The following is a 15,504-nucleotide window of genomic DNA, read 5'->3' on the forward strand; positions in this document are numbered from 1 at the left end:
GATCAAATTTCCATCTGTCTTTAGGAGCTTAGGAGTTTAGTTCCGGGGTATCTGAAGGCGTCCCTTATAATGTGACAGGTCCAGACTGTCAGCAAACTGCTCAGAATGGTTTGTTCTTTTTGTAGCCAAAAAGAGAATAAAAAAGTCCAAGAAAAATTGCGTAAGATAAAAAAAAAATTACAAAGTGATATATTTCCGACATTACATGTTATGACAGTGCTTCTATATTTTAAAGTTTTTTTTTGAGGACTTGTATTTAAATTGTGAAGATTTTATAAATGTTGGACTTTTTTTTTAAAAGAGGTCAATGGAAGCAACTTAGTTTGGAAGCAACTCTTACTGCAAGTCACCTGTCTTCAGATAAGTACCCAGCAGGGGTATTTTGACCTGGGGAAGATGTGTACAGAGAAGTGACGGGTCAAGATTTATAGGAGTCAGGAGGCTTAACTGTTGATGTATTGTTTTGGTTTCACTTTGGACAATCAGTTGGGGTATGGACAGTGTTTTGAAGGAGAGTTTAAAAAATCAACATGCCAAGAACAAAACCCCAACTCTGCCTTTCCCATCTCTTTGAAAAGCCTGCAAGTTTTTCCATCTCTTTGAGAAGATCTTAGAAGCAAGTGTAGGAAATAGAGAAACTGATGCTGCATTCTTCTTGCAAGGCTTGCTTAAAAGGCTGCATTTCTCCTGAGACACTGGAAAAACCTGCCGGATAAATCATTGACGCTGCCTGAATGAATTGCTCCAGAAAAGGATCCCAGTGACCCGTCTCTGTATACACGGACGGCAGACAAAAAAAGGATATCTGACATCTTTCCATATCTTTAAGAATTAGCAAGTATTTGGTTGTTTTTTTTTGTAGCAGAGCTCTAAAGAGAAAACCTCTATTTTTCGGTTGATGTGTGTGTGCATGTGAGATGGGCCAAGGTAAAAAGGGAACCTTCATATTTCAATCTGTGTCAATGCTGTGCTTCATTACAAGTTAAGACTTGTTTTATAATAAACTGATAATTTTTTTGTTTGTTAAAGCAGCCTGGTTGGTGTACATTATTCTGGGATAATGAGTATATGATTGACCGCATCGGTATCGGGGTATATATTTAAATATATGTTGTGATCTGTGGAGACAACGTATGTCAGCCAAGAGCGACGTCTCAATTCATTCCATCTTCGCTGCCTCCGGAGAATACTTGGCATCAGGTGGCAGGACCGTATCTCCAACACAGATGTCCTCGAGGCGGCCAACATCCCCAGCTTGTACACACTACTGAGTCAGCGGCGCTTGAGATGGCTTGGCCATGTGAGCTGCATGGAAGATGGCAGGATCCCCAAAGACACATTGTACTGTGAGCTCGCCACTGGTATCAGACCCACCGGCCGTCCATGTCTCCGCTTTAAAGACGTCTGCAAACGCGACATGAAGTCCTGTGATATTGATCACAAGTCATGGGAGTCAGTTGCCAGCGATCGCCAGAGCTGGCGGGCAGCCATAAAGACGGGGCTAAAGTGTGGCGAGTCGAAGAGACTTAGCAGTTGGCAGGAAAAAAGACAGAAGCGCAAGGAGAGAGCCAACTGTAACAGCCCCGACAAACAGATTTTTCTGCAGCACCTGTGGAAGAGCCTGTCATTCTAGAATTGGCCTTTATAGCCACTCCAGGCGCTGCTCCACACACCACTGACCACCTCCAGGCGCTTACCCATTGTCTCTCGAGATAAGGAGGTCAAAGAAAGAAGAAAGATCTGTGGAGAAGTGGAACTAGAAATGACCGTGCATTCCCCTCGTGTCGGTCATAACATACAACAGTTACTGCACTTCGAAAGTACCTAATTGGCTGTGAAGCACTTTGGGATGTTCTGAGGTTGTGAAAGGCGATATATAAATGCAAGTTCTTTCACTCTTTCATATTAAATAAAAGAGGGAAATATTGGAAGATGGAAATTGCAAAAAATGAGGTAGATATCCTGGAGGAAGAACAGTCTGTTTTCATGTGCCTGCAATATCTGAAATCTAAACAAGTAATTTTCCATGCTCACATGTTCTGGACTGAACCAATAATTTATTTGGGTCATAAATCCTGGCCCCAAGTTATTTAACTCTTGATCTAACAGAAACATTTATATGCATTATATAAACTGACATCCACCCACATATGAAGTTAATCGTCATTGGGTTGTACAATCCTCATCACTAACACTAAGTTGGTGAGAAACTTTCATCTGCATATTTACTAACCTATAATGAATGGTTCGCAGCCAGTACAGTAACTGATCCATCCCAAATTCATGGATTAAAACTACCATCTAAATCGTGCAGCATTTAAAGTGTTAGTGTTCCAACAGTCCACCACATGTTTTGAAGGAATCTTGTCTTTGTACCAGTGAACATAAGACCAGGATTTTCCTCAGCTTATTGGCATTCTGAATATCCATGAGCAAACAGTTTCACTGAAGTTAGAGGTGGATAAGTCCTGAGGAAATTCCTGATGCATGTCTCTAGAAGAATGAAGAACAAACTGCACTATGAATGCTGCTGCTAGTTTAACGAGGTTTATAGACTTGTGCAGTGAGGTGCCATGGTTTGGTATGATCGAGGCCAGATGTGCTACACTGAAAGTGGTGGACATGGATTTGTTGCTGTAATGATCTATGCACTAAGCTCCTGGTTTGAACTATGAAGCTGGGGAGGGGCGGGGTGGTGAAGGAAATTCTTCGAGTCACAATTCCTCGTGGCCGGTTACAGAGTAGTCCGAAAAGAGGATGAGATTCAAGTACACTCGTGGTGATGGCATGTGGTGTGGGGAAACCCAAGCAAGGAAAGCAGGAGGACCAAAACAGAGATTTTACGTACAATTGCACCTCTTAAGTCCTTAAAAAAAAAAAATTATTAGCATTTGAACAGCTTGTCCTGGACAGGGCTGATCTTGCTCAATAACATGAGGTCAACTCATTTAAATGTTCCTTTCACTCTCTGGGCATGATGCACTGTGGGCACCATGGGGATCAGGGCTGCTGGCTGCCCATTCGGTGCCACCATCTACTTTTCCCTGGGTTGGAGCACAACAACTTCCAATTTGGCCTTTGGAGGCCAAACATTTGGAGGTGGAACAAAAGCCATGTCATCCCTAGGACTTTGTTGCAACTGTACTGAAAAGCAGGCTTTTCGATTTCTCAATTTTGACTTCACGTTTATTGATTTAGCCACTTTATGGGGCTTTGACCGAACAGAAAAACTGAGGGCTTAATGAGTCTTGTGCATAAAGTATAGGTGGTTAAAAGCTTAATGATTCCTGCACACATTGCCCAGCATTAATCATATTGGACATGAAGTAGGCCTGAGGCCTTTGCACCCAACTATATATTCCCACCCCCATGCCAACACTTGGCATTGTACTTTTCCACAATCCCTGATCCTGACTATGCTTCCTTTTCAGTCCTTTATCTTTGTTAGATTTGGTAACTTAGTTCTACTATTTTTCTCATAACTTGCTGCATTCAGAAACCTTGTCTGAACACACAAACACACAAGAAAATGACTGATAAAACCTTAAAAGCAGCTCATTGTTGAAATTTGTGCACCAAGGGAGGCCATCACTTAATCATGTTTGTTTTTTTTGTTCTTGGTGTCTGATTAAAGAAGCCAAACAATATTATCAGTCCGTTTTGCTGGTTCACATACATAGTATCAAGCTAACTCTGCATGTGAGATTTAAAACAGCTGCTGAGGACAGCAAAACTAAACATCGTTAACGTTTAAGATCCAGACCCACGTTTTAGAACTGTTGCCTTAATTCAAGGATGAGATTTCTTTTTCCTTGTCTTTTGGCAAATTTGAGCTTTGTACTTTCCCACTACATCACTCTTTTTTATTATTATTTTAGATCCCAATAAATACTTGCAGTATCAGTTGTAAAATTAGCATTAAATGAGCCAGAACATAATTGAGATTTTGTTTTACAGCTGTTTATTCATAGTTGTTTCCACAGACAATAATGGGTGGTTACAAGGCTATCTGATCTTTCCTGAGGGTTTGAATGACATCATAAACTACAAGATCATGATGTCTTCAGAATGTGCCTTTTTTGGCTCTCTTACATGACAAAGAGAATTTTGTTTCTTGTCGACTAGTTTGAATCTAGTTGGAAAAAAATTAAATTAATACTCCGTCATACATGGCCAGGATTTTATGCTTACGATGGGGGTCTCAACATCCAGAAGAAGCAGCGCCGAGAACCACTGGATCAAGGACCCCATTGTCAGAAGTCACACCCATGGAGAGCTGCCAGCCAATCCGAGGCATGTAGCTGGTGTATTCTTAAGCCCTGGAGCAGCTAATTCTTGGACTTCCCACCATTTAGTACATTTTCTGCCTTCGTGAAATGTAATGGAATGATAAGGTAGGCCGTTTAGGACTCAGATGAGAAGGAATTTCTTCACTCAGAGGATGGTGAATCTTTAAAATTCTCTACGCCAGAGGGCTTTGGAGGCTCAGTCGTTGAGTATATTCAAGACCGAGATTGATAGATTTCTAGCTATTAAAGATATCAAGGGATATGGGAATAGTGCAGGAAAATGGCATTGAGGTAGAAGATCTAGTTGATCTCGTTGAATGGCAGAGCAGGCTCGAGGGGGCTAATGGCCTACTGCTGCTCCTATTTCCTATGTTCCTATCAATGTTGATATTGGCCAGCTTACTGACCAGTTTTCATGAGTGAACACAAGCAGACATTTTTTTTTAAACTAGTCAGTCTTAGTTGTTATATTCTGGACTAGTCTCCCAGAATATATCATTATTTTCTGACTACATTATCTGGAGAACTGACCAGTAAAGCAAGCAAACCAATCAAAGATGTATTTGTCGGTAAGGAGAGCAATAAGTTTATGCCATCCCTTCTATGTGCTGAGGACCCCCTAAAGTGCTTCATTGCCAAAAGCAATATACCACAGATGCTGGAAATCTGAAATAAGTACAGAAATGCTGGAAACACTCGGCAGGTCTGGCAGCATCTGTGGAGAAATAAACAGAGTTCACGTTTCATGTTGATGACCTTTCCTGCAGTACTACTTTGCCAAAGTCTTCCTTTTTAAGTCTAGTCCTGTTGTAATGGAAGCAAGCACAGTTTGCACATAGCACAGTTTTCACCAGTGTCAAAAGAGATGAATGAACAATGCTTTTGTTTGAATTGAGGCATATTGGCTAGGTCACCTGGAAAGCTCCATGATCTCCCAATAGCCCATGGTCTCCTGCACCTTAATTTAACATCTCGCCTGAAAGACATGCTCAGATTCTGGTTAAAAAGTGCTACCAACTGAGCCGAGCGGACATATATAAAGGATTTGCAACACAGCAAATCTAACTCGAGTCATTGCCATCACAGTTAGGATGGGAGTTTGCTCTAATAACCAAAACATAATTGGGAATTTACAACTTAATTTTTAAATTTATCTTTTATTCAAAGTGTAGAATGGAACTGAAGGCAATAACACAAGCTTAAGAATACGTTTCCAACTGTGTACTCCCGGGCAGCGTCTGAGAGTGTTTATTGGAATATGACCGGTGTATTGCACCCCCATGATTTATTTATCCATTAAAATTAATGAATGGAAAATTGTGTTCATCTGAAATCCACACCTCGGGGTGGGGGGGGGTGGTGGAAAGAGTGGTTATTTGAAGCTCGACATCACGTGTGTGCATTCAAAAATATCAGCCTAAGCATATATAAACTATAGGGACCTGTTTTCATATAGTGCACAGCCCATCCAGTAGCTTTAGCTATCTATTGGGCTTTGTTTGAATGCGGTCAGCACTCGCTGACATGGAGAACTCCAGTGGCTCCTCCGCAGAGCTGACCTGGAAGTGTTTACCCAGGAGGACAGCAGATTTCCTTCCCTAAAGGACATTAGTGAACCAGATGGGTTTTTATGACAATGGTTGCTTGGTCATCATTTACTAGCTTTTAATTCCAGATTTATTCATTGAATTCAAATTCAATGTGGAGGGATTCGAACTCATGTCCCCAGAGCAATACCCTGGGTTTCTGGGTTACTAGTCCAGTGACAATACCATTACACCACCACCTCCCCTATGGTAGTGTAAACACTGCAAGCTGATGTACAATTACCACTCTCCCAAGATCCAAATTAAACACAACGCACTTTAAATAACACAGTATCCATGATATAAGCATTAAAATCCCAGTGGTAATCATTTCAAGTATCTATTTATAACATCTGAAGTTTGCCAGCAGCGAATTCAAAGATATGAAATATGGGGGCTCGAAATGCTGGAATGATCAGAAGAATATCAGCAAAGGCTTAAGATTGGTTTATCTGGTCAAGGAATTGTAGAGGGCTTGGGAAGACTCAAAACGAAGAAAGGAAAATACTGAACAAAGTGGCGAGGCAAAATACATTTAAAATGTGATTCTGCAACTTAATTACAAAGCCAAGTAGTTCGCTTTGATTTTAGATGTAATTTCAAAATCAGTGTTGCTTATTTTCAGGTGAGTCTGTTCCGTTCAGTTGCAGTAAATCCAGAATGAACACTTACATCTGTCATTCTATTCAAAGGCATTACTGTCATTTGCTTGCCCATTACAAATGGCACCAGCTGTTGCGAGTATTTAGTGATGTTGAATTTGCAGTAAATTGCATTTGTGTGATGGCTTTCTTTGTTCGCGCTGACACCTGGATGTAATGTACTTGAAAGCTGTAGCTTTGGATGAAAAGATGATTCAGATTTCAATGAAGAACACATAATGGCACTCTTTAGTTATTGATTTAGTCGTCATCATCAAACACCAAGTAGAAGTACATTTATCCTGTGATCTCAGGATCATAAGATAAATATGGATGGGAAAGACCATTCGCCTAACTAAGCTCATCCAGCTAGAAAAAGCTACGGCGTGTAGTTGCCTCTAAATGATTTAAAGTTTCTGTCTCCATTCGCCTACCTGGAAGTTCAGCCAAGTGTTGATCACTTTTTATTGTGTGAAGAATTTCCTGATATCCTTTCCAAATTTGTCCCAGAAACATCCCTGTCCTCAACAGGTGATGGAGCTAAGCAGGTGAGGGCAAGGCTTAAGTGTTTGCAAGGGTCTTCAGCCGAAAGTGCAGAGTGGTCATACCCAGCCTCCTGCTGAGGTTCCTGCTATCATTTATGAATGCACTAAACACAGCAAAGGCTATGGATCCTGACAACATTTTACCTGTAGTGCTGAAGACTACTGAAGACGCTAGCCAAAAACAAGATACTGCGGATGCTGGAAATCTGATGAAAGGTCACAACCTAAAATGTTTTCACAGATGCTGCCTGACCTGCTGAGTATTTCCAGCATTTTTTGTTTTTGTTTGTAACAACACTAGCCAAGTTGTTCCAAACTTCCAGGTGCATCCTATCTACAAAAAAAGAGGATAAATTTGAAGTGGCCAATTACTGCCCCGTCAGCCTCCCCCAGTCATTAGAAGAAGCCATCAATAGTGTCATCAAGCACACTTTACTTGCCTGCTTACCGATGCTCAGTTCAGGTTTCAGCAGAGTCACTTGGGTGCAGACCTCACCGAAAATAGCAGAGAAAAATTTCGGGCAAACACATGGTGCTTTCACACTACACTTTTACTGCTGGTGCGAAGCAAGTTTCAATTTCCCACCAGTGCTGAGCTTATTTAGCGCAAGCGGGTCTGAAAACCCAAACCGATTCCAAAGGGAAGCAGAGTGAGCCTCGCTCTGCACGTTGGCACCAAACTCTGAATTCAGATTGCATTTGCACTATGGGGAAAACTCACCTGCTTGCCAGAGTATGTTGGAAAGTCACCCACAGTGCTCCCGCGTTTAACATCCCATCCAAAAGACCACACTTCTAACAGTTCAGCACTTCCTTAATAGTTCACTAAGTATCAGCCTAGATTACGTTCCCATGTACCTGTAGCTGGGCTTGAATTTATGACCATCTGACTCATAGGTAAGAGTGTTAACACTGAGCCACAGCTGACAGCTTGGGAGAAGCTTCTTTATAGTTAGTAAAGGAACTCAAGTATCCATCAGATGAACCCCTGCTAACAAGTATGTGTGTCTTTGAGTCTGCAGTAACCATAAAGAAGGATTCCTGTCTGTGGGGAAGAGAATCACAAGCCTTAACTTAGAGTTTAAGGTGATTTAGTTATCTTCTCTCCAAGAAACCAAAGGAGAATTTGAAGAATGAAAATGTCCGGTAGGTGCCGAAAGGATGTTCTTTCGTCATGCTGGGCCAAGGCAGATTGTCTGAAATTGTAGGGAAGTCGAGCAGGGCTGCATCTGCCTGGAGTCACTGCACATGGCTAATGGGTACAACATTCAAACCTTTATCTTTCTCAAACAATTCTTATGTTTTAATAAGAGCAATAAAAAGTGAAAAGAATAGCAAATAAGAAGTGCTGCCGTGGAGCCTTCAAAACCCATTTACCTGACATCTGTCCCTGCATTGTGACACTTTGGCCTTTCTTGTCTTTTTTGCTTATTGTGCGAATGGAATCTTTCAGTTAATAAGCATCTACTCACGTGGATTAATTGCTAATGCGCACATTACCATATAGAATTGGTAAATGAAACTAGGTAACCACTCAATCCACTACTGGTACAGTGTTGGTTTTCCAGAACATGACTACAGTATTTGCACAAAGAGCACAAACCATGATTAATTCTTGACTGCAGATGGATCGGAACACACCTGGTTTGACCAGGTTGCTGCCTGCAAGTCGTGTTTGGTTTTGGTCTGTTGGGGCTATTATTTAATGTTCAAATGATATTACGCAAGTAATTTTACAGAAAAATATTACCTGTTGTATTCATATTTCTCATGCTCTGTAGCACAAATGTAATTAACGTTCTTAGTTAAATAGTAGTGAGTGTCCCTGGTAGTGCTCACTATTTTGGAGTAAATGGCAGTTTTGTACGGAAGCATTGGAAAATTAACTGCTGCTAAGGTGCTATTTGCCTGGTATACAGTGTCTGTGTAAGTCCACAAGGTGGAATTGCCATCTCTTCCTGAAGTCAGTTAGAGACTGATATCTCTTGGCAGATCTTCAAGTCAATTCAATATCTGAGTGGCTTTCTTTTTATATGTACTTTTATTAAAGTGTGATGCAGAAGTTTGCATGTGTGAAGAAATATGACAGATCTACTTCATATCTTTCATTTTGACCTTCTGTGGTGTTGCTCACAATGAGTCAGATGCTTTGCTGTTGAAAGGGGTGCATATTTCTGCTGAAAGATTTTGGAAAATAGTTTGAGAAGTTTTCAGAGATAGTGACGATAGCTTCATTTTTGATTGATTCCTGGAAATAAATAGTGTTTGCTTTACCTATTGCAGATTGGTCTCTTCAACTATCACAGTTACATAAATTCATAAATCTATGCATGTAATATAAAGGTGGAAGGGGGAAAGTTGGCTTGGGATTAAGGAGTCCTAAATTACACCTTTGTGGCCTTGGGGAATCTTTTACCAATGGCCAGACGTCCTTCAACAAAAAAGGTCAACACTCCAGTCTGTAACTGGTCTGTGATGAGCAGAACACTATCATGTAAGTGAATGCTCACAATCCTGGCAGCTGCCACGATGCTTTCAGTTTGGGTAACTCCACTGGCGCTTTTTAATCGAGAAAGGCAGTATTTGGGCGGTAACTTTAAGATGAAAGCTGTCCTCTTGGCTGATGATACTGGTGCACTTTCCCAGCATCCCAGCCGAGCAGCAGTAGAGTGGGGATCATTCATTTCGTCACAGTCATCATGGCATTTTAAAGATGCAGTTCAGATGCCTGGATCAACTTGGAGTATCCTGTATGGTCTGACGAGGGTTTTAAGGAGTGCTGTGAACTGCACAACTTTGCCTTGCTTAGCCCCCATCATGAGTATCCTGGAAGATGCAAGACCCATAGTTTATTTATGAGCAGCACCACAGGTAGTTTAGTTAGCCCTAAAAAGTTAATTTTGACCATGTAATTGCCAGTGTTACATTGTGTCCAGTAATATTTCACGTTCATTCGAACTGGCCCATTAAAAAGAGGATTTGTTTATTATTTAGGTTTCTACTGTTTTAACACAGGTAGTTAATTAATCAGCACTACCTTGTTAAACTACACATTGGATACATTCCAAATACTCTAGGCAGGTTGCTGTTTTCTTTAGCTTACTATACCGAAATGTAACCATAACAAGCACCTTTAGAACAAACTTTCAACAGGTGGTCGAATAATATTTCAGGTCTGAATCATTAATACACCATTGAAGGTGTTCTTATGTGGGACTGAAGATAGGTTGGGCTGGGTTGTGGGGTGGGAGAGATAATTGCTCTGGTTGCTATACATTATAAATGCATTTAAAAGTAATGTCACTACAGTTTCCAGCCGCAGCAGCTCTACCCCATGGTCTTTGTATTGAGATGGTCTCAAAGACCAAGTTCACTTCCATTTGAAACTTTCTTTTTTCTTGTAGTCTTGTGCATTGTCAACTTTTGGAAAGATTGCGGACCGATTATCGACCATAGGTTTTGCTTGTTGGCTTCAAGTACCAGGACACATTGCACAGTTCCATTGTTTGCAAGTTATGACTTACTCCTTGTTGTCCTTCTAGAACTTCCTGGGTCAGATCTCCTGAGTGTGGCAGACGAGACATGGCTGGCTTTGAACGTTGTATCTGGTGGTGGAAGTTTCTCCAGTTCGCAGCCAATTGGAGTCACCAAGATTGCCAAGTCAGTAATTGCACCACTGGCAGATCATAATATCTCTGTGTTCATGCTCTCCACATATCAAACAGACTTCATCTTGGTAAGAGTTTGCTGCTTTGAGCTTGAGTAACTGCTTCTGAGTCTGTTTCCTTCCACTGAGCCTGAACAGTGTAAATGACCAATTTAAAATAATTACAGGTTCACATTTTGCCCTTGTTATGATCTGTGCTCAAGCAGGTAGTTTGGGGCATCCGGGATGTGGACAAAGAGCACCAGGCTCCTGGCCGTGACATCATGAAGTTGCACTGACAGACATTGACCTTATCCTAATGTGACTGGAGATATCCCGTCTGGAGCAAATAAATGTCTGTTCCCAGATGCATGGAGCTGATCAGCATAAACATGGTGACAAGGGCCAATTTGGGAGACGCATGGGGTAGATGTGCAGCTATGGAGTATGTGCTCGGGCTTCGCCAAATTGAGGAAGGAGGTCGTAGAAATGTTTGATACCCAATTCCATCCGCCTGTGATTTTCTGTTCGGCTGCATTTTGTGTGCCACCGTCCTTGCATACATTTCAATGTAGACTTTCTGATTGGACCTATAGTTAGGTGTTTACTGGGAAGCACATTATTGGCATCCAGGCTGCCTGGTTTTGTCAACTTGGCTTGAAATTGCGACTTTGCCATCTGTTAGAACCAAAACTTAACACAACTGCATCATAACACAAAAGAAATCCAAAATGCACTGAGTGCACAATTTCAAAATGCCATTGCTCTGAGGCTATTGAACCGAAAACAGAAAAATTACCTTTTGGCTGTAAAAGGTAGTTTTCTTAATACAGTTGCCAAAGGGCTGTAGTATTTGAACACTGGTCTCTCAAACACTTGAATTTCAGGTACAGTGGTCTTTTAAGTTCCCCTGCCTCAATGTGGTTTCTTGCACAGTCCCACCTCCTAGATTGATCAACGCTTTTGATTTCAGTCTGGACAAAAGTATCAGTAAAGGTTTGACATTACTTTCTATTTGTTTTACTCTTAGGTACGGGAAAGAGATCTGCCATTAGTTATGCACACCCTCTCAGCTGAATTTACCATTCTCAGGGTAGTAAACGGGGAGACAGTTGCTGCTGACCACTTAGGAATCACCAATGGATTTGTGAAGCCAAAACTAGGTGAGTTTGCACCCACTGCATAAATGGGAACTTTATACACTTGTTACCATTGGCCTGATTTAGCATTCAGTATGAAGAAATTGATAGCATTGTTATATTCCAAAAGGCCAGTTGGTGAAGTATAGTACTGGAGCCAATCTTTACTCAGTCAAACATTTATTTACAGAGTAAAACATTACAACTGTACACCTCCTAACTCAACTACACCCCAGTTTTAGTGAGTGTCTCTTTTTAGATTTAGATTTAGAGATACAGCACTGAAACAGGCCCTTCGGCCCACCGAGTCTGTGCCGACCATTAACCACCCATTTATACTAATCCTATATTCCTACCACATCCTCACCTGTCCCTATATTCCCCTACCACCTACCTATACTCGTGGCAATTTGTAATGGCCAATTTACCTATCAACCTGCAAGTCTTTTGGCTGTGGGAGGAAACCGGAGCACCCGGAGGAAACCCACGCAGACACAGGGAGAACTTGCAAACTCCACACAGGCAGTACCCAGAATTGAACCCGGGTCGCTGGAGCTGTGAGGCTGCGGTGCTAACCACTGCGCCACTGTGCCGCCCTTTATATGTGCTCCAGTGAATCCCCAATTAATGTCCCCCATCTGCATATAATTAAGCACAATTGATATACACTGAACACCTCCAGGTGCTTACCCATTATCTCTCGAGACAAGGAGGCCAAAGAAGATATACAGCTAACAAAGTCCCTTCTTTCTCTTTAAATAAAATTAGAGTTAATATGCATAACTAATATCAAACAGTTGATGACTTGCATCCAGCCATTTAATTTTAGAAATTTCCTTTCTCCAGCATTTGTTTCAAGCCAGCAAGGTCAATCCTTAACCTTTCCTCACTCACACTTTTCGTAGAGTGTACATTATTCCCTCAATGAACAATCATCTACGTAACATTCAATGGGTATACTATCTTCAGTCCTCCCCTTGTATCGATTCTCACATAAAATTATTGACAAACATAGAATCCCATATTCACTGCCTCCCCAAGAGCCAGTAGGCTGGATTGTACCGACCCCCTGATGTCAGGGGTTATGGGGGGGTGCCCCAGAAAATGCCTCTGGAAGAGGCCCGCCACAGGCCTTGACACCGGGAAGACCCAGCCCCATATTGTCAACAGTGATGAGGCCTCATGGCGGCCCCTCGGCAAGAGCTTGTAAAATGCTGTGTGTTACAACCTAGTTTCAGCAAAACAGATCTCACTGAAAAATACCACACCCTGGAAGCATCATTCAGGCCATAGACGCATTTGCTTAGTTTTCATAGTTCCCTTCTGCAATTGCTGCCTCTTTGGGCTGTTTCAGAAACATGTCTTTTTGAAAAGTATTACCCTGCAGAAATGTGGCTTTTATGTCAAATGATCTACGCTCCCATGAATATAGAGCCAAAAGAACTAAAAATATTTTCAAAATTACTTTTCCAGCTGTTGGAGAGTCCACTCTAACATCTGGATCACCCAGTTGCTGTTCAAAACCCGTTGCAATTAGCCTCGCTTTAGCCTTATAAGGACTATTTCAGCACAAATCCACCTATGTGACAACGTTAGTTGCTCCTTATCTGGTACCTCAGAATAAACTCCAAACCCTATCCAGCTATCTAATTTCTTTGGTTTTGCCTGTCTTATTAGTTTATCCTCAAGTTTATAGGCAGCCACCAAAACTTCACGGTGAAGAGGACTTCTGCTTCTAGTTCTTGCCCGAGACTGGTCTGTAGCCCTCATTTCATTGTGTAATCTATTCAAACTACGGTCTCTACTTGCACTTTTGTGACTACTATTCTGAGATCACCCTCTCGCTCTATTGGAGGCTCTTTCTCTGGCACATCATTTTCTGGTGCATAAGTCACTTCTGGACTGACTATCAGTACTTGCACTGTACCTTCTTACTCTTCACTCTTTCACCCCATTCTGCCTGTCAATGGACCTCTCTTGGCCATTATCCTGAACATTCAACCAATATTTAAACTTGCAGTGGCTTTTCCTGCACGGCCCACAATTGTTGCATCCCTCCAATTACTTTGCCCCTTCTGGAGTATATGTCACCTGAGTACCCACTCTGGGCAATTGTCCTGTGAATGCAATGGTTCTGACCTGTACATCATTATCACTCACGTTACCATTTTCCAGCCCTTGATCTACTGTAATCTGTTCCTCAGGATCATCTTCATAACACACAGGAGTGTTTGAGGTACAAGGTGCCTCATTTCCTTCAATCAGCTGCTCACAGTCTGAGATTTTTAATCATGAGGAATGAACCTTAACAGTTTGATTGTCATGTTTGATCAGTACAGTCTTACCATCATTACTTACCAGGGCCTTTCCATTCTCCATGACCCCCACTTTTATAATACATCAAATCTCCTGAATTAAAATTCTATCTTGGATGGGATAAAGAAATAAGAAATTTACAAATGGATATGGATAGGTTAGGTGAATGGGCCAAAATTTGGCAGATGGAGTTTAACGTGGATAAGTGTGAAGTTATCCATTTTGGGAGGAAGACTACAAAGGCAAATTATTATCAGAGTGCTTCGGTGCAGAGGGATCTGGGTGTCCTCGTGCATGAATCGCAGAAAACTAGTATGCAGGTGCAGCAGGTAATAAGGAAGGCAAATGGAGTTTTGCATTTATTGCTAAAGGAATGGAGTATAAAAGTAGGGAAGTGTTGCTGCAACTGTACAAGGCATTAGTGAGACTGCAACTGGAGGATTGCATACAGTTTTGGTCCCCTTGAGGAGGGATGTAGTTGCATTGGTGGCAGTTCAGAGGAGGTTCACTAGATTGATTCCAGAGATGAGGGGTTTGTCTTATGAAGAGAAATTGAGCAGTTTAGGCTTTTACTGTCTGGAGTTTAGAAGAATGAGACGAGATCTAATTGAGGTATTTAAGATGATTAAGGGGATTGACAAAGTAGACGTAGAGAGGATTTTTCCTCTGGTGGGGCAATTTAGAATGAGAGGTCATCATTTTAGGATAAGGGGTAGCAGATTTAAAACAGAGATGAGTAGAAATTACTTCTCTCAAAGGAACGTGAGTCTGTGGAATTCACTACCCAGAGTGCGGTGGATGTTGGGACATTGAGTAAATTTAAAGAGGAGATAGACAGATTTTTAATTAGTAATGGGTTGAAGGGTTAAGGAGAACAGGTAGGAAAGTGGAGTTGAGGCCGAGATGAGATCAGTGGAGCAGGCTCGAGGGGCTGAATTGCCTACTCCTGCTCCTAGTTCTTATGGTCTTATACAATGCCTCAGAGCTCTCTGAATTTTCTGAGTCCTCCACTTTGATGAAAACCTGTCTAGCTGTATGTCAAGTATTCAAATATGCAGAAAAAATTGAACTAATTGTAGTACCTTCTAGAGCAGAAGGACTGTCACACAGTACAGAAGGCAATTTGGAATTTCACTCATAGACCAATTGATAGGGATTCTGCCCTCCAGCATCTGAAGCAGATTCTTTGCATGAACCGCCTGGGGTACGAGGGTGGTTGTCAACTTGCAGTTTGGTTGATCAGCTAAGATTTTATGTGCATTTCATCGATCACCGCAAGATTCCTTTCCCAGAGTCCATTGCTGAAAGGACTTTCAGCTGCAGTATTCATGACCATAATATT

General features: G+C 41.6%; 1 protein-coding gene across 1 annotated transcript in view; it reads left to right on the plus strand.

Annotated features, from left to right (window-relative positions):
- The window catches only part of LOC137346657 (cytosolic arginine sensor for mTORC1 subunit 2), a 170,247-nt gene that overhangs the window by 130,904 nt on the left and 23,839 nt on the right, over nt 1-15,504 (plus strand). The window contains exons 3-4 of the mRNA XM_068010303.1: nt 10,604-10,797; nt 11,738-11,870. Of these exons, the coding sequence (XP_067866404.1) occupies nt 10,604-10,797; nt 11,738-11,870 (327 nt within the window). The remainder of the gene's footprint in view (nt 1-10,603; nt 10,798-11,737; nt 11,871-15,504) is intronic.

This window comes from Heterodontus francisci, chromosome 30, assembly GCF_036365525.1.
Source record: "Heterodontus francisci isolate sHetFra1 chromosome 30, sHetFra1.hap1, whole genome shotgun sequence".
In the NCBI taxonomy this organism is placed as follows: Eukaryota; Metazoa; Chordata; class Chondrichthyes; order Heterodontiformes; family Heterodontidae; genus Heterodontus; species Heterodontus francisci.